This window comes from Heteronotia binoei, chromosome 6, assembly GCF_032191835.1.
Source record: "Heteronotia binoei isolate CCM8104 ecotype False Entrance Well chromosome 6, APGP_CSIRO_Hbin_v1, whole genome shotgun sequence".
Lineage (NCBI taxonomy): Eukaryota > Metazoa > Chordata > Lepidosauria > Squamata > Gekkonidae > Heteronotia > Heteronotia binoei.
The window spans coordinates 15,158,138-15,175,563 of NC_083228.1; the positions used below are offsets into that span (position 1 = coordinate 15,158,138).

General features: G+C 46.9%; 1 protein-coding gene across 1 annotated transcript in view; it reads left to right on the forward strand.

The window, feature by feature from the left end:
* CDHR1 (cadherin related family member 1) overlaps positions 1–17,426 on the forward strand; it is a 106,468-nt gene that overhangs the window by 62,207 nt on the left and 26,835 nt on the right. The window contains exons 12-14 of the mRNA XM_060240791.1: positions 1,672–1,824; positions 8,912–9,076; positions 15,453–15,520. Of these exons, the coding sequence (XP_060096774.1) occupies positions 1,672–1,824; positions 8,912–9,076; positions 15,453–15,520 (386 nt within the window). The remainder of the gene's footprint in view (positions 1–1,671; positions 1,825–8,911; positions 9,077–15,452; positions 15,521–17,426) is intronic.

Below are 17,426 nucleotides of genomic sequence, written 5' to 3' on the forward strand. Positions count from 1 at the left end.
TCAGCTTGGAACTGTGACTGGGGAGGAAGATGGCCTCCTGCCATCTCCACACACCCACTGCAGGAGCTGAAATGGCCCCCAGCAGGGAGTTTGTTACATAACTTTGGACCTGTGCATCTCCCCAGCAAGGGAATAAAGATGTTATTCGAACAAACCGTGTCCTGATAAAGAAATGCAAAGGTCTACATGGGCTTAAATCCCCCACCTTAAGATAAACAGGGGTGGGATTCTAGCAGGAGCTCCTTTGCATATTAGGCCACACACCCCTGATGTAGCCAATCCTCCCAGAGCTTACAAAAAAGAGCCTTATAAGGTGGAATTCTAGCAGGAGCTCCTTTGCATATTAGGCCACACACCCCTGATGTAGCCAATCCTCCAAGAGCTTACAAGGCTCTTTTTTGCAAGCTCTTGGGGGATTGATGACATCAGAGGGATGTGGCCTAATGTTCAAAGGAGCTCCTGCTAGGATTCCACCCCTGAAGATAACCATTTTATTCTGAATATTTAGCACCAAATGCTGGAATTATTCCCTGCTTAGCTGGTCCAAACCAGGTGTTCTACATTCGTGACTAGCGAAATCGGCAATCTGCCAAATCTATTTTTGCCAAAAGGAATATAGGTCCTGTCCTCAGAGCTGATGAGATTACTTAAATAAGCCTCTCAATGCTCTCTCATCCAATTGCACCTCAGCATTGCTTTAGGGTTGCCAGGTACAACTTGGGAAATATCTGGGGACTTTGGGGGTGGAGTCTGGAGACTCTTCCATTCCCTTAAAAAAATACAGCAGTGCAGTTCCCCCGAATGCAGTCTTCATTTCCTTTTCCTCTTTTTTGCCTTCAAAGAGTTCCCCAGCAGCTGCACTTCCACTAAATGAAAGTGTAATTTGTCATACCCCCACAAGTCCCTTGTCAGGCTTTGGTAGTATTTCCAAGCATGGCTTTATTAAGAGACACACACATACTCATGAAGCAACCAAAATAAACACATACAAAGCAGCCAAAATAAACACATACTCACAAAGCAGCCAAAATAAACACAGTTTTTGTGACCTCACTTGGGGAATGGCATAAATCACTTTACTCACAGGAGTTCCTGAATGTAACAATCTGCTTTGTTTCAATCAACTTCTTCAGACTAACACAGAGAAATGAAAGTAAGTAAGAGAGCAGTCTTGGCGGGGGGCAGAGCTTTCCTCCATCCCATAGTCAGGTTCTTTACTATCCATTTTACCATACACGGTTCTGAAACAAATGCAAAACAAACAGAGGAACTGGGCTCTCTTCCTCTCTTCCCACACTCACCGAGGAGGGCCACACTGGTTTGCTTGCTCCCCCCCTCATGCAGCTTTTGTCCTGCTGAGATTTAAAGGCATGCACACATTCCCAAACACAGTTTGCAAGCATCTTCTAAAATGTCCTGCCAAGGTTTAAAGGCACATCATGGCTGTTGGGGCAGGGCTTCCACCCATTGGCCAGAGAGGAGACTGCAAAACTGGGGAATCCCCCGCCCAGACCTGGGGGCTGGCAAACCTAACTTTCTAAGCAGTCTCCTTCTCTTACACAGAAAAAACATACATGCATGAAATCTTAGGTGTCATTCCATCAGAAATGTAGCTGATACTGTGAAGGTATGTCAATTACGTCAATTCAATCCCATCTTGCCTTTTTACAGGGAGCAAACGCCAAATTCAACCTCCGCCTTGTTGGGTCAGGTGACATCTTCCGCGTTGTCCCTCAGACTGTCCTGAATGAAGCCCAGGTCACCATAATAGTAGAAGACTCTAAGGCCATAGACTATGAAAAATTCCAGGTTTTATCCTTCAAGGTATTGTGCCTACTTCTCTGGTTATGGAAGAGCAGGGCTCAAATGGATTATAGATTGTGGTTTTATTGCAAAACAAGAGGTTGTAGCTAAGCAGGGCCTTTTTTGTAGCAGGAACTCCTTCGCATATTAGGCCACACCCCCAATCCTCCTGGAGCTTACTGTAGGCCCTGTACTAAGAGCCCTGTAAACTCTTGGAGGATTGGCTATATAAGGGGAGTGTGGCCTAATATGCAAAAGAGTTCTTGCTACAAAAAAAAAAAAAAGCCCTGGTCACTGTATTGTGTCTGAAGCAAAATCAAAAGTGAATTTGGAAGCTTGTAGGGCAAAAGTATCAGAGGAATTTTAAGAGAGAAGCCCTAATAGTTTCAATAAGTCTGGAAGTTCCACAGCGGAGTTTGATACATCCTTATTTGACTAATAACCTGGCCTGCATTGCTAAAGTCGATACTACGGCTAGACCAGGGTTTGAATCCCCACTCTACCATAGAAGCTTGCTGGGTGACCATGGGGCTAGTCACACACTCTCAGCCTAGCCTCTCTCACAGGATTGTGGTGAGGATAAAATGGAGGGAGGGAAATTGTTGAAAGGCACATTGGGTTCCCATTGGGGTTGTCAGTTCTGGGATGGGCAATAGCTGGAGATTTGGGGGCGGAGCCTTGCGAGGGCGGGGTTTGGAGAGGGGAGAAACCTCAGTTTGGTATAAGGCTGTAGAATCCATACTCCAAAGCAGCCATTTTTCTCCAGGGGAACGTACCTTATTATTATTGTTGTTGTTGTTGTTATTTTGTATTAAATGTATGAATCGCCTCATCCCAGCCAATGCCAGGCTCTAGAAGATATACAACAAAAGGTACACATGAAATCAATAAAACCAGTAATTTAAAATGGTTGCAACCCAATAAACACACTTTATAGTGTGCTGTAATTCTGCTTTCCAGCCATTGGGAGCAGTTCCCCCCTTAAGCAGAGGTGCGCAGGGGGGTGCCAGCCCAGCAGCCATTGCCAGGCCTCGGATTCAGCGGGAGCTCACAGGAGCACAGCTCCTGAAACTTTCTGAGGGTTCCACCTCCTCCTTCCCACCTTGTCCATTGAATAGCAGGTTCAGCTGCATAACAATCCCTGGATGAACTCCACCACCTATTTTTCTACAAAGCGACCCCTGGCTGTCGCTATCCTCAAACAAAAGCCTGGCGGAACAGCTCTGCTTTGCAGGCCCTGCAGAATTGTAAAAGATCCCGCAGGGCCCTACTGTCTTCCGGCAGAGAGTTCCACCAGGTCAGGGCCAGGATTGAAAAAGTCCTGGTCCTCGTTGAGGACAGCTGGACCTCTTTAGAACTGGGGATCACCAGTAGATTTCAACCAGTAGAGTGTAGGGCTCTTCAAGGGATATAGTGGAGGAGGCGGTCCCGTAGATACGTTGGTCCCAGACCGCTCAAGGCCTTAGTCATAACCAAAACCTTGAATCTAACGCGGTGCTCAATCGGAAGCCAGTGTAGCCGATGCAGCACAGGTGGAATGTGTTCTGTCCGTGGCATTCCCAGCAGGACTCCCAGCACCACATTCTGGACCTGTTGGAGTTTCCGGGTTAAAGTCAAGGGTAGTCCAACATAGATCAAATTACAGTAGTCTAGCCTGAAGGTGACTATCTGGAGATCGATTGTAATAAGGAGGAGATTTCGAGGTGCCACCTGGGGAAAAGTAAATAAATTATCCCTTGGCTCATTTACTGGAGAGGCCTGAATATTCCTTACTGCGTTGCTACCCCTGCTGTGACCTATTCTGCGCTTTTGGCATGCAGCGTTCTGGATTATGTGGATTTATCTGCCGAGGATGTCATGAGTCTATTTCTGTCGGTTCGAAGAGCGCTGGATTTCATTGCCTTCTGCTCCTTTAGAGGCCTGGCAGGGCCCCCCCGTTTGCCGTTTTCTCAGGGTTTAGATGAAGCAGGTGCAACCGGAATGCGAAGTGTAATTGTTCTTATTAAAACGAGAAGATTCACAGGTTATGAAGCAATGTCCAAGTGCGCACGGGTAGAGAAATTACACGCCGCGGCCTCATGAATGCTAATGGAATTCAGCGTGATTAACACTGCGGCTGTGAACACCAGAGGAAGTAATTAAAAGAGAAGAGAGTATGTTTCTTATGTTTTTTTTTAACGTAAGATATTGCCCACTTTGTCATGGGCAGAATTATCTCCCCTGCCCCCGCCCCCCATCAAGAGACTGAGGACAAACTACCAAGGGCTCTGCAACAAATTGAGAGCCGGCTCCTAAATCCCAAAATTGACGGCGAGAAAGAATGTTAAACTTTGGGTTCGCCGTTGCATGGATGCCCATAGCAAAAATTCCCGTTAACGTTATTGGGGTCCAGATGTTCCCATGGCATTTCAGGTTTCCAAAATAGAGATTTTTTTAAAAAAAATACTGACACCTCCAAGATAGTTGGCTTTACCAATTATACAAAGCTGATTTGTAGATAAGCTTTAATGTATGCCTATCTCTAACATTTGATTATCGTTAGTGGAGATAATGAATAACTGACTTGCTTTATCACACACCCCATTTGATTAGAATTGAAGGCATTAATTCAGAGTTGGGTATGGGACCTAAGAATTTAGATTTTGAAATGCTGGTGGAAGACAACTGATTTTTATGCACGCTGACCCTAGGATTGTTAACCTCAAGGTTGGGCTGGAGTTCTCCAAGAATTACCAGGGCTTTTTTTGCAGCAGGAACTCTTTTGCATATTAGGCCACACCTCCCTGCTGTAGCCAATCCTCCCAGAGCTTACAGTAGGCCCTATACTAAGAGGGCTGGACCTAGTATGCAAAGGAATTCCTGCTACAAAAAAAAAAGGCCTGAGAATTAGGTACCATTGTTCATATTGGGTTCCCAACACTGCCTTACCAAATGCTGGGAGATTTTGAGGGGCACTATCTGGGGAGGACAGAGCTTAAGAAGGACATGATGTCACTTCTGGGTGATGCTCTAGGCTACCTCCTCCTGCCTTTGTGATCGTCATCACAGAGACTGGGGAAATTCCTAAAGCAACATTCTGTGGAGGCCATTTTTTTTCTCCTGTTCTTCAGTTCCTGGGGTGGGAAACTGCAATGCATTGGGAAGGTGAGGGATTTTCCTTCCATGGCATTCCTCCATGGGATCCATTCCATGAAATATAGCGGCAGCAACATGGCAAGGACCCAGGACACTGGGAAAACAGCGGTTCTTTGGGGGAATCTGTCACCTTGGGCCACTTTGGGAAACACTATGCTCATGAGCATAGATAGCCATTTGCTGTGAATCTGGAATACAGACACAAAAAAAGTGTGTGTTAACGATAGCACCGGTGCTGAATTTAGCTTCTGGAGAACGTCGGCATCCATCATTTTTTAAAAAAGTAATGATGTCATGAAGTTTGGAAATAATGAGCTCGTAATAGGAATTTTTCCTGCTCATAATATTGGTTTTTATTGCGAGTCTATCCTTCTTTCTCTGACATTATTATCCCGTTTGCAATTAAAAATTAGATGTATGTCGAGCTTCTGCACAGCATTTGGGCCTGCGTGGTCAGCATTCGTCAGGCTAAAACAGCCAAGGCCGGCTACTTCTTTGGAGTTGGAAAATTCCTGGAGATTTCGGGATAGAGCCTCAGGACAGCAGGGTTTTGGGGCATAACGCCATAGAATCCAACTTCCAAAGCGGCCATTTTCTCCAGGTAAACTGATCTCTGTCACCTGGAGATCAGCTGTAGAAGAAGAAGACTGCAGATTTATACCCCACCCTTCTCTCTGAATCAGACTCTCAGAGTGGCTTACAGTCTTCTTTATCTTCCTCCCCCACAACAGACACCCTGTGAGGTGGGTGGGGCTGAGAGGGCTCTCACAGCAGCTGCCCTTTCAAGGACAACCTCTATGAGAGCTATGGCTGACCCAAAGCCATTCCAGCAGCTGCAAGTGGAGGAGTGGGGAATCAAACCCGGTTCTCCCAGATAAGAGTCCGCACACTTAACCACAACCCCAAACTGGCTCTCTTGTAATAGCGGGAGATCTCAAGATCAGCACCTGGAGGTTGGCAACCTTAGGGGCATGGCGGGAAGTTGACTCCTTCCCCCGTTCTTAGTCTCGGCCCTCTGATTGCTGACAGTGACATGAGCTTTTTGTAAATGCCGTTTTCAGCTTTTCCCCCTCCTCTTTCTTTATGAAGAGATCCATGTTGGTAAATGTGGGTTGTGGGTAAACAGCCTGTCAGGGGACAAGGTGTAATTACGGGCCTGAACCCAAGGCATCTTACATTACTTTTCCCTCCTCCATTTTGTCTTCACAACAACAATCCCGTGAAGTGGGTGGGGGGAGAGGGAGAGAGATTTTCAAGGTCACAAACTGAGCTTCCATGGCAGAATGGGGATTCCAACCTGGATCTTCCAGATCGCAGTCCAGCTCTCTAGGAAAAGGAAAGGTTCCCTGTGCAAGCACCAGTCGTTTCCGACTCTGGGGTGACGTTGCTTTCACAATGTTTTCACGGCAGACTTTTTACGGGGTGGTTTGCCATTGCCTTCCCCAGTCATCTACGCTTTCCCCCCAGCAACCTGGGTACTCATTTTACCGAGCTCGGAAGGATGGAAGGCTGAGTCAACCTGAGCTGGCTACCTGAAAACCCAGCTTCCGCCGGGGATCGAACTCAGGTTGTGAGCAGAGCTTAGGACTGTAGTACTGCTGGTTTAACACTCTGCATCACAGGGCTCTTACCTCCAATAGGAAAAGGAAAAGTTCCCTGCGCAAGCACCAGTCGTTTCCGACTCTGGGGTGACGTTGTTTTCACAACGTTTTCACGACAGACTTTTTACGGGGTGGTTTGCCATTGCCTTCCCCAGTCATCTACACTTTCCCCCCAGCAAGCTGGGGACTCATTTTACCGACCTCGGAAGGATGGAAGGCTGAGTCAACCTGAGCCGGCTAACTGAACCCAGCTTCTACTGGGATCGAACTCAGGTCTCTAACGAGGCTCTCTAACCACTACACCATTCTAGGATTGTGGCACACAATGTACATAGAACAACAGGAAGCATCTGCATCACCTTTCCGAAATGGCGATGCAATAATGTGCATGTGCAAAAAGAAAGCAAGCTAATTTAGAATGAAAAGGCGGTCTTTTCTCCTAGCATTTACAGATGCCACTTGTAACGGACAACCAAATTCTGATTCGTGGTGTGGGGAGTTTGCCTGTCCCTTTAAAAAAAAAAAACGTCTCCAGTACTGATGGCTGCAAAACCGTATGGGCATCGAGCAACGCTTGCTGAAATCTCAGGCACGAGATTGATGGGTAACGAAGGTTGCCAGCTGTCTCAAGCCAAGGCTGGAGCCTCGGGGCTCACCGTACTTCCCTTGACTTTCCCCATGGCTACAGCGAGCAGAATTAAATATGCAATCATACCAAGTGGTAACACCTGCGGAATAAATTATGCAAAAAGAGAGATGCTGTTGATGAAGCTGATTACCATATAGTTCCCATTTGGTCTGATGGTGTTATACAGTGGAATCCAGACTTTGCATTCCATGGATTCTGGAGGGAATGCAGGCTCAAACGCCTGGAACCGTCATAGAATCATAGAGTTGGAAGGGACCTCCAGGGTCATCTAGTCCAACCCCCTGCACAATGCAGGAAACTCACAAACACCTCCCCCTAAATTCACAGGATCCTCACTGCTGTCAGATGGCCATCTAGCCCCTGTTTAAAAACCTCCAAGGAAGGAGAGCCCACCACCTCCCGAGGAAGCCTGTTCCACTGAGGAACTGCTCTAATGGTCAGGAAGTTCTTCCTAATGTTGAGCCGGAAACTCTTGATTTAATTTCAACTTATTGGTTCTGGTTCGACCTTCTGGGGCCACAGAAAACAATTCCACACCATCCTCTATATGACAGCCCTATGGGACGTTGTCCAGAAAAGCATAGTTTAAAACAGGGGTGGCCAAACTATGGCTCGGGAGCCACATGTGGCTCTTTCACACATAGTGTGTGGCTCTTGAAGCCCCCACAGACCCATCGAATGGCTTGGAACAGGCATTTCTCTCTTTCAATCACTGCATTTAAAGTTAAGGTTGCTTTCTTTCCATTTCTTCCTCCCCCTTCCTCTCTCTTTTCCTTCCTTCTTTCCTGGCCTTGCAGCTCTCAAGCATCTGACATTCAAGTCTTGCGGCTCTCAGACATCTGACGTTTATTCTGTGCGGCTCTTGCGTTAAGCAAGTGTGGCCACCCCTGGTTTAAAGTTTTTGGGAAATGCATACATACAGATTTCAATAGCCTTTTATTACTGTATAAAACCCAACCTTTTGAAACTACTATGGTTCCTCCCCCCCACCCCGGTTCTGCGTCAGTCGATACGATTTCTGCAACTGAAAAAGAATAAAGGGCTGCACCTACTGAAGCAAAGAGGCAAAGAAGGATCAGTTTTGAAGTGGGAAGAAATTCTTTCTTCCAAATAGCAATACTCCTGTGAGTTCCAGAAGGTTCGGCAGAATATAAACCCAACAGCAACTGCTGAGTATATATTCGACAGAACCCCCTGAAGAAGCTTGGCGTAAAACGTGTAAGGGGTATTGATATCTGGAAGAAAGAATTTCTTCCCACCTGCACCATCGTTTCTTTTTCGATTCTGCATCTTACAAGGACTTGTGCAGATTATTTCGTTTCCCCCTGAATCCACTTCTGCAAAGTATTTCCTCTTCCTCTCCTCCTGGCAGCCCCCATAGCACCCCCCTTTCCCTGCTTCCTGTTGGGCTTTTTCTACAAAGAAAGCCCTGTGTAAAGCAATGGTGATGTCAGGGTGTGTGGCCTAATATGGAAAAGAGTTCCTGCTGGGCTTTTTCTACCAAAAAAAAAAGCCCCGGCAGGGGGTATTAACACCTATCCCTATGTTTATTTATTTTTTTTAGATTTCAGATTTTTTCTGAAAAACCCAAGCTTTTCTCAGATTTGTAGAAATCCGTCTGTTCCTGCCTGTTCTTTACAAATCGTACTTGCTGTTTCTGCATGGAACACAATTTTGCATTTTCTGCTAACTCTTGAAATGGTCATTCCTATTTTCTCCTTAGCTTCTTGCGATAGAAGTGAACACTCCTGAGAAGTTTAGTTCAACAGCTGATATCACGATACGTCTCTTGGATACCAATGACAATGCCCCAAAGTTTTTATCAGATTACTACATCGCCCGGATTCCAGAGAATTCGCCTGGGGGTTCCAATGTCGTGGCTGTAACAGTAAGTTTCATTCAGTCCTCTAAAGTTATGCTCTATTTCAGCAATTAATTTTCTAGTCACAATTTCCTCTGCGTCTCCAATTGCTGCCCACATTATTATTGCGTCTAGGGTTGCCAAGTCTCTCCACCGCTGCGGTGGGGAACTGCTCTCACACGTGCTTTGTGCATGTGGCATGATGATGTCACCCAGAAGCGATGTCATTTGCCGGACACATCACACTGGGGACACTCTAGGATTCACGGTAAAACTCTATGGTACCATAGAGTTTTATCGTGAATCTTAGAGTGCCCCAGGCATGATGTGCCTGGCGTGATGACATCACTTCCAGGTGATCTCATAGCACAGGGCACATCACATGACAACGGGGCTCTTTGGGGGTGGGATCCCCCCAGCGGCCTGCTCTGTGCTGGCAAGTTGGGGCCCCCGGCGGGAGTTTGGCAGCTCTAATTATGTCCAAGCCTGTTATTTAGAAAAAAATAATTGGGTACTCAGTTATTGAAGGAAAGCCTTCTGTGAACCCAAAATCAAGCTGAAGTGGATATTCGAAATGGTGTATTACAGGGGTGGCCAACGGTAGCTCTCCATATGTTTTTTGCCTACAACTCCCATCAGCCCCAGCCATTGGCCATGCTGGCTGGGGCTGATGGGAGTTGTAGGCAAAAAAAATCTGTAGAGCTACCGTTGGCCACCCCTGGTGTATTTAAATGCTACAAATTTAAATAGGTCCCTCACCTTTTGAATTGTAGATCTGAGTTTTGGGATCTTTAGGGAAACTCAGTAATGCTCTCAATATTTCATCAAACTACAGTTCCCAGGATTCTCTTGGGGGAAATCGTAACAATGGAATTGATATAAAATGGATACAATTTAAAAGTATGATATATTTCCTTGAAGATGACCAGCATTTTTTTTTACTGCATATTTCCCTCAGCTTGAGACCCTGGAGAGCCGCTGCCAGTCTGAGTAGACAATACTGACTTTGATGGACCGAGGGGGGGTCTGATTCAGCATAAGGCAGCTTCATATGTTCACATGTTCCCCAATCATAAATATTGTTTACAGGGTAGATGCAAATGTGTAGCAGATGGTAAAATGGTAGAATATCAGCCAGCTCCCTTCGTTTCCAGATACCCAGTCTCCTTAGTGCTTAGACATTTTTTCTTGCAATAAAATATCAGAGACATATGAAACACTTTCTATAATTTTAGTCTAAAAACCCAATAATAGCAGAGATCTCAGGTGAAGGGAGCCACCCAATGTTCATATCTGGTTATGCAACTAGTTCTGGAGATTCGAGTGGAAATCTTTGCCTTTTCTTTTTCCACATGTCTGGATGAAGAAGAAGAAGAATTGCAGATTTATACCCTGCCCTTCTCTTTGAATCAGAGACTCAGAGCGGCTTACAATCTCCTATAGCTTCTCCCCCCACAACAGACACCCTGTGAGGTGGGTGGGGCTGAGAGAGCTCTCACAGAAGCTGCCCTTTCAAGGACAACTCCTGCGAGAGCTATGGTTGACCCAAAAGGCCATTCCAGCAGCTGCAAGTGGAGGAGTGGGGAATCAAACGGGACGGTGGCTCAGTGGTAGAGCATCTGCTTGGCAAGCAGAAGGTCCCAGGTTCAATCCCCGGCATGTCTAAAAAAGGGTCTAAGCAAATAGGTGTGAAAAACCTCAGCTTGAGACCCTGGAGAGCCACTGCCAGTCTGAGAAGACAATACTGACTTTGATGGACCGAGGGTCTGATTCAGTATAAGGCAGCTTCATATGTTCATATGTAAACCGGGTTCTCCCAGATAAGAGTCCACCCACTTAACCACTATGCCAAACTGGCTCTCCAGAAGGGGGACACAATCCTGATTTCAATGTCCCACACTTCTCAGATGTCACACTTGCCTTCCAACTCTTTGCAAAGACACGCTGGTGCACATTCCGTAATGCTGCACTTGGCTCTACGAAGCCATTCTGGTTCTTTTTGTACGGCGTACTATCAGTAAATCCAGCCCCTCCCCTTCACTTAAATGAGACAGACTTGGACACTGCAGAGTTATCTGAAAGCTGGGCTTTATGTCGAGGTGAAAAGACAACCAACCTTCTCATGGAGCTAACTCTGCAAATGTTACCATCACTACCAGTTGGATGATGATGAAGTAACAGCTGCCATTTTCTAAGTTGCGGAGATAAGAGCCCGACAGGGGAAGTAAGGTTGTGAGTTGCCCGCAGATATTCCCACGCTAGTAAGAGCCCTATGCAGACTGAGAGACAGAAGAAGAAGAATTGCAGATTTATGCCCCACCCTTTTCTCTGAATCAGAAACTCAGAGCGGCTTACAATCTCCTTTACTGTCCTCTCCCACAACAGACACCCTGTGAGGTGGGTGGGGCTGAGAGAGCTCTCACAGAAGCTGCCCTTTCAAGGACAACTCCTACAAGAGCTATGGCTGACCGAAGTCAGCAGCTGCAAGTGGAGGAGTGGGGAATCAAACCCATTTCTCCCAGATAAGAGTCCACACACTTAATCACTACACCAAACTGGCTCAAGGGAGGAAATTCTGTACTGAGGAATTCATCACATCCATGGCTCATTAACATGTTCACACAAGCCCCATGCATTGGGCAAAGCTAGGGTTTCCATCCTCCAAGAAGGACCTGGCGATCTCATGGAATTACATCTGCTCCAGAGTGAAGAGATTGGTTCCCCCAGGACAAAATGGCTGCTTTGGTGGGTAGTCTCTATAGTAGGGGTGTCAAACGTGCAGCCCATGGGCCAGATCAGGCCTCCGGAGGGCTCCTATCAGGCCTGTGAGCAACTCACTGTCATCTGCTTCCTTCTCATTCTCTTACTTCCCGCTATGTCACAGCTTGCTTTGCCAGGCTTGCTCAATTAAGCTACAGAGCAAAGCTATTCTCCATTGGCTGACCAGCATACGAATCACCTTATGTACAAAAAAATCACAATGCCCAGCCGTTTCATGTTTTCCCCTGGGTCTTAGGCTCAAAGCATTGACCATGTGATTTCTTTAATGAATGCCAATAAATCAAAAGTTTGTAACTTACAGATACATACCTGAACAACACCTGAACAGCATACTCAAGATTGCTACAGCACAGACATTTTCCTCCAGATGTTGATGCAATAATTCAGAGCAAGCAGTTATCAGAGACTGTTAAATAAACACATGTTGCAAGTGTGCTGACCTTTTAAGCATGTTTTAAGTTTAAAAAAAAAATCAATTGTGTTTGTCTGTGTTCTTTATAAAGCTTGTAGTTCCACTACCTGGCTTTACATTTTATGACACACATGGCCTGGCCCAACAGGATCTCATTCATGTCAGATCCAAGCCCTCATAACAAATGAGTTCAACATCCTTGCTCTATAGCAGTATACCCCATAGAGCTCCCTGTCCAAACTCCACCTTCCTCAGATTCCATCTGCAAATCTCCAGAAGTTTCCCAAGATGGAGTTCACAGCCCTAGGGGGAGTGAGAAATATCCATGCACACAGGGCTGGCTCGCCCACTAGGCAAACTCGGTGATTGCCTAGGGTGCTGGGAGGGTGGGTGCACCTAGCTTGCTTTCCTCCTCCGCCTGCCCACTGCCGCCACCGCCGCCACCTGTCCCTCCTTTCCCTTCTCTTCTTTTTGCCTCCCCCCACCCCCCAGCACAGTCAGAGCGCGTTGCACCTGGGCCCTGCCAGCTGCGATGCAGCTTGCATCTTATATTTCGAAGAACGTGCTGGAGGAGGCTTGGCTCCCCCTCCCTTCTGGTTCTGGGCAGGAGGGGGGAGAAGCCTCCAGAATGTTCTTCAAGAGAACATGCCACATCGCGGCCAGAACGGCCGAGGCGCAGCGAGCTCTGATTGCCCGGGGGGGAGGCAATGGGAAGGAAGGAGGGGGCAGGCAGGTGCTGCACCTCGGCGCTGTGCCCTCAGGGGAGTGCGACAGAGCGTGGCGCTGTGTTGCAGTGCTGCAGGGGGCAGCAGCGGGGGGCACCATGCACCCTTGGGCCAATGCTGCAGGCAAAGCCTCTGTCCCATGTCAAATATTGTTCTGGTCTTAAGCATTTTGGGCTTTTGGCTCCAAGCGCTCAGTCCTTACGGCCCAAAGCCGGAAAGGAGTACTATTGCTCAATGTTGTCGTTGTTCAGTCGCACAGCCGAGTCCGGCTCTTTGCAGCCCCATGGGCAAAGTCACGCCAGGCCCTCCTGTCTCCCGCCATCCTCCGAATGCCATCTAGCAAATATCTAGAGAAAAGCAAGATATTATGTGCACTTTACATGCATTTTTTTGTATGAAATGCTACTTTAGTAAAGCATAAAATAATAGTTTTGACCAAGAAGAATACCATATTATTAACAACTGAGTACCATCTAGTGAACTCCAGTGAACACTATACATTGCCGGCGCGTTTTATAGCACTCCTAGAGTCTCTCTTGAAAGGTAATAATTTTTCAGTGCGTTACACTAAATAACTGAAGTGACATTTGAAGGTATTGCTAGCTGCTGTGTCCGTACATTCCTTTCAATAACACCACCGGCTTTCTTCCATTATCCAAACCCTCCCATGAAATTTATGCCTGAAGTTTTACAAAAATGTTGTGGGGAAAATGTCTTTTTATAAAAGGAAAGGGCCTGTTTTTATCCTCTTAATTTTCAGCACTTAAACATACACTGCCTTCAAACCTGGGTAATAAATGCCAACTGCTTTTCACAAGAGGGGAAAGCAATTTTGGAAGGGAAGAACATAAATGAAGCTAACTTGCACTGAAACAGTCCACTGGTCCATCAAGGTCAACACTGTCAACTCAGACTGGCAGCAGCTCTCTATGGTTCTCGGGATGAGGTCTACGCATCACCCACTACCTGATTCTTTTTAACTGGAGATGCCAGGGAATGAACCTGGGACTTTCTGCATGCAAAACAGAGGCTTTTTCACTGACCCACAGCCCCTCCCTAAGGCTTCCCAGTCCCCAGGTCCCAGCAGGAGATCTTCCAATTTTGCAGGCTCCTTCCAACCCCCAGTCAGCTGGCCGGCAGGGGAAAGCTCCACCCCATCAGTCACCATGTGCCTTTCCAAGTGGGAAGGCTTGAAGAAGCTCAGAAACTGCTTGATTTTTAGAAGGTGTGTGTGTGCCTTTAAATCTGTAAAAGCCAGGCTGAATGGGGCGGGGTAAGCCGGCAGAACAACATGGCTGCTCCCAGCGAACTGCTAGAAATGAAGGGAAAACAGCACAACAAACAAGAGAGTTGGTTTTACATTCCATTCAGACGTTGTTTCAACAGTAAAATAAGAGAGTAAATAGTAAATTAGAACCTTTGGTTTCGATGTGTTAGTCTGAAACACTTGGTTGAATATACAGCAGGTGGTTACATTCAACAAAACCGAGAGTAAATTGCCCCAGTAAGATCACAAAAGTGTGGGATTGCAAACTGTTTATTTTTGCATGTGTGTGTGTGTGAGAGAGAGAGAGAGAGAGAGGGAGAGAGGACATGCAGCTGTTGGGGACTGAGGAAATGAAGATTGTATTCAGGAGAACTGCACTGCTGTATTTTTATTTATTTCACTTAAGGAATGTGAAGGTCTCCTGGCTCCACCCCTCAAAGTCCACAGATATTTTCTGAGTTACTTGGCAACCCTCCCCTCCCTTAAAGCAGTGAAGAGAAGCAGTGAAGGAAACAAATACCTTTTTCCTGTTATCGTACAGTGTGTTCCAAGCATCGAGGAGACAAGGTGGTACTGAAACATCAGCTCTGTATTGATTTCAGCATAGTAAGGGCTAAGCAATAAGACTGAGGAAAAAGGCCGATGGGGCCAAACTTATATAGATCCCAGGGTTCCCGTGCCATCACGTTCTTGGGTCATTCAAACCGGGCGGGGGCTTGTGATTGGTCCAGGGCAGCAGAGATTTGGATCCTGCAGCCCATTGTTCCCAAGTCCCCAAGCTCAGGCCATACGGCTCCAATGAGCCAGGCAAGAACACCCAAAGTCTTCACTTGAGTCCACATACATAACACCTGTCTCTTGATTCTTTGCTCTGTGCCCCCTTTCTGGCCTCTCTTCCCTTCACTACACACACACAATTCCAGGTGCACATTTTCCTCTCAAAGCATACAATGGGAACTGGGGAGAGGGTGTAACTAGAGTGACAACGTGGAGTAGAAAAGGAGGTAGGTGAGTAAAGGATTAAGCACCAGCTTCCCCTCCTCTACGTTCCTCGCCCTCTAAAGCTGCTTTTCTCACTGGAAATAACTGCAATCAGACTTTTGTTGCAGGGGTATGCACGTAAGGACAAGAACAGTGACCAATTAAGCTGTGAGCGTCAGCTTCATCGGCATTTGCATTTCAATTAATCCTTTTTTTTTTTTGCCTACTTTTCTTAAGGCAACAGATCCAGATTCAGGACTTTGGGGTGAACTGAAATATTCCATATATGGAACAGGATCGGAGATGTAAGTATAAAATACATCGATCTTGTTTGATTTTTTTTTTTAAATGCAGGGTTTGAGTTCTGCCCGCTCTGTTTCAGCAATAATCAAACACATTCCTAAGAAGAATGTGTGTCTTTTGCAGGCCATTTCTCTGAAAGGGTGTTCTAACCAGGGCTTTTTTGTAGCAGGAATTCCTTTGCATATTAGGCTACTCCCTGCCTAGGCTTCCCAACCCTCCCGCCCTGGCGGGGGACCCCAGGATTTCCAGCCTCTTCCCCCGCTCCCCCAAAAAACGAAAGCGGGGGGGGAGGGGGGAAACGGCGCCAAGGAGCATGGCGAGCCGCCCCATCCCAGAGCGGGCAACGCCGCCGCACCGCTGCCGCCCCCTCCCCGCCCATCGCAGCTGCTCCTCCCAGATGGGCCCAGCCTGAGCCCATCTCGGAGGAGCAGCCATGGTGAGCGGAGAAGAGGCAGCAGCTGCGCAGCGGCATCGCCCGCTCCAAGACGGGGCGGCTCGCCACGCTCCCCGGCGCTGTTTCCCCCCCTAGCTCCACCCCAGTGTCTCCTGGCTCCACCCCCAAAGTCTTCTGGCTCCATCCCCAAAGTCCCCAGATATTTCTGGAGTTGGACTTGGCAACCCTATCCCTGCCCCCCCCCCAATATGACAGCATGGCTGTTAACTACATTGCCTTAGGGGTAAGCATTTGGCCAATGCTATGCAAATTGCACTGGCTTACCTGAATACCAGATCCACTTCAAGGTTCTGGGACTGACATTCAAAGCTTTATGCAGCCTGGGACCAACATACCTGCCAGACTGCCTCTTCCCATATGAGCCCTGGAGAATAGATAGATAGATAGATAGATAGATAGATAGATAGATAGATAGATAGATAGATAGATAGATAGATAGATAGATAGATAGATAGATAGATAGATAGATAGATAGATAGATAGATAGATAGATCCAAGCGGGCAGCCGTGTTGGTCTGAAGCAGTTGAACAAAGCAGGAGTCAAAGCAGCACCTTTAAGAACAACCAATTTTTATTTAGAACGTAAGCTTTTGTGTGCTCTTAAGCATGCTTCATCAGACGAGGAATCCAGCACAGGGAGCAAAGCTTTACATAGCTGAGCAGAGCCATACATAGCTGGTAGGCAGTGGCCCAGAATGCAACATGGTACAGATTTATGAACCAGTGACAGTGAAGTAAAATTATCTGGTAGGCAGTGGTTTAGAAAGTAAAATGGTACAATGACAGAATAGTCAAATTAACAAATTGAGCAAACCTTTGATCCGAATATATAGTTTATAAGCAGGGGTCGTTTTGTAGAAAAACAGGTGGTGGAACTCATCCAGGGATTGTTCTGCAGCTGCAATACTATTCAATGGACAGGGAGGTGGAACCCTCAGAAGGAGGAGGTGGAACTCTCAGAAAGCTTCAGGAGCTGTGCTCCTGTGAGCTCCCACTGAATCCGAGGTCTGCGTAAAAGTATTATATGCAGTGTTTTCTTATGTGTTGCTCAATCCCCAGGTAGGGGCAGGGGATCCCCCAGTGTGGAGTCCCTCCCCTACATTTCTCAGTTATCAGAAAGTGGCGGGGGGGGGGAGGAAAATAACTGCTGGGCACTCCATTATTCCCTATGGAGAATGGTTTCCATAGGGTAGAGTGGAAAATCGATCCATGGGTATATAGGGCTTTGGGAGGGCTGTTTTTTGAGGTAGAAGCACCAAGTTTTCAGCATAGCATCCAGTGCCTCTCTTCAAAATTCCCCCCATGTTTCATAAAGATTGGACCAGGGGTTCCAGTTCTATGAGCCCCCAAAGAAGGTGCCTCTATCCGATATTTCTAAATGGAGGGAAGACATTTAAAAGGTGCATGGTTCCTTTCAATGTGGTAGCCAGAACTTCCTTTGGAGTTCAATCGTG